Below are 1,760 nucleotides of genomic sequence, written 5' to 3' on the forward strand. Positions count from 1 at the left end.
GGTATGTGTGGGGGGGGGGGCGGCGGGAGGGGACCAGGGCCCTGGGTCTGATGCCTTCCGATCTGCCCCAGGCCCTGGGCTGCAGACTTAGTTTCCCCATCTGGGTCTGAGAGGACAAGTGCATTTGCAGTCGTCTTTTCCCAGGCACTTGTGTGCCAACACATGTACAGGATCATAGCTACTCTCACCCCCTTTCATGTCTTAACAACTCTAGTCTTTTTATGGCTTAGGTTCTCCTTTATTTTTATTTATTTATTTATTTTCAAAAGGTGACCGGTAAGGGGATCTTAACCCTTGACTTGGTGTTGTCAGCACCACGCTCTCCCAAGTGAGCCACGGGCCGGCCTTTAGTTCTCCTTTAACACACAAACTCACTTGGTCCAGATGAGTTTCTCCCACCTTTCTTCTCAAGATGAGCCAGTATAAAATCTGGTTTCCACCATCTTCTAGGACTGTACTGCTTGGCTAGCTCCCTGTACACCAGGGGCCAGGGGAATCCTGTAGAGGAGGGATTTATGTCTAGCTTTAATAGCAAGTGTGAGGGAGTTTCTTGGCCCTTTTCTAGTATTAGAAGAGCCTAATGTCTCAGAATAGTAATCCTTAAGTGGTGTCCCTCCTTGACCANAGTATTAGAAGAGCCTAATGTCTCAGAATAGTAATCCTTAAGTGGTGTCCCTCCTTGACCAGTATTCCTCTTATAGGAGCTGGCTGACCTGATTCTGCTTTGTTCATGCTGTGGTCGAAGTCCTGAACCCTCAGAAAGGGAGGAAAATGAGCCTGGGGCTGGGGCAGTGAACTGGCCTTAAGAGGAGGGGTCACCTGAGCAGCACACCAGGTGGAAGTGTTGCCACATGCCGATCGCTCCATCAGCGGAGAGCAAGTCCAGGCCAGCTTGCCATTAGCCACCTTGAGAAGGGCAGAGGCTCCTGGGCCTGAGAGTGGGGGGCGAACATGCTTGAGAGTAGGGCATCCCCCCCAAAACCCTTGCCTCTCCTTACCTTTCCTCCCTGTCCACAGACAGCACTTCCCCTTTTTCCGGACGGCTCCGGAGGGCTGGAAGAATACTGTCCGTCACAATCTCTGTTTCCGAGACAGCTTTGAGAAAGTGCCGGTGGGCGCACAGGGTGGGGCCGGCACACGGCCTCGATCCTGCCTCTGGAAGCTGACTGAGGAGGGACACCGCCGCTTTGCAGAGGAGGCCCGTGCCTGGGCTTCCACTCGGCTGGAGAGTATCCAGCAGTGCATGAGCCAGCCAGGTGTGAGGCCTTGTCATGCGTGGGCCCAGAGCAGGGGACCTGAGGACTCTGACACAAGGCTGAGTGTACAAGCCTGGGTTGCACCATTGTGGGGAGGGGGAGGACATCTGTAGGAAACAGGAAGAATAGCAGTGTCTGAGACCCTCTGGTGATGCCTGTGTGAGGTGAGACCTTCCCCATGGTGTGGGACTTGATGTTCAAGGAATTGATGGGGAAACAGGAATTGGCCCTACTCAAAGCCCAGCAGCGTAGGACAATGTTGACCACCCAGTGTAAGCAGCACAGTAATAGAGGTTATGAGCAAAGGGGACCTTCTCTTTTCCTGGAGCAGTTCAGGAAGGCCTCAGAGAAGAGGTGGCATTGGAGTCTTGAGTGAGGAAAAGTAGATGGCCTGCTATGAGAGAGCATTCTAGGCTTAGGGAACAGGAGCTACAAAGCACAAAATCCTGGGCCGGCCCGGTGGCGCACTGGAGAGTGCGCCGCTTGGGAGCGCGGCGGCGCTCC

General features: G+C 54.0%; 1 protein-coding gene across 1 annotated transcript in view; it reads left to right on the forward strand.

Moving 5' to 3' along the window:
* Window positions 1-1,760, forward strand: part of FOXR1 (forkhead box R1) — a 12,976-nt gene that overhangs the window by 10,454 nt on the left and 762 nt on the right. Inside the window, exon 4 of the mRNA XM_008577916.1 lies at window positions 1,018-1,256. Coding sequence (XP_008576138.1) covers window positions 1,018-1,256 — 239 coding nt within the window. The remainder of the gene's footprint in view (window positions 1-1,017; window positions 1,257-1,760) is intronic.

This window comes from Galeopterus variegatus, unplaced genomic scaffold (genome assembly GCF_000696425.1).
Source record: "Galeopterus variegatus unplaced genomic scaffold, G_variegatus-3.0.2 Scaffold1598, whole genome shotgun sequence".
In the NCBI taxonomy this organism is placed as follows: domain Eukaryota; kingdom Metazoa; phylum Chordata; class Mammalia; order Dermoptera; family Cynocephalidae; genus Galeopterus; species Galeopterus variegatus.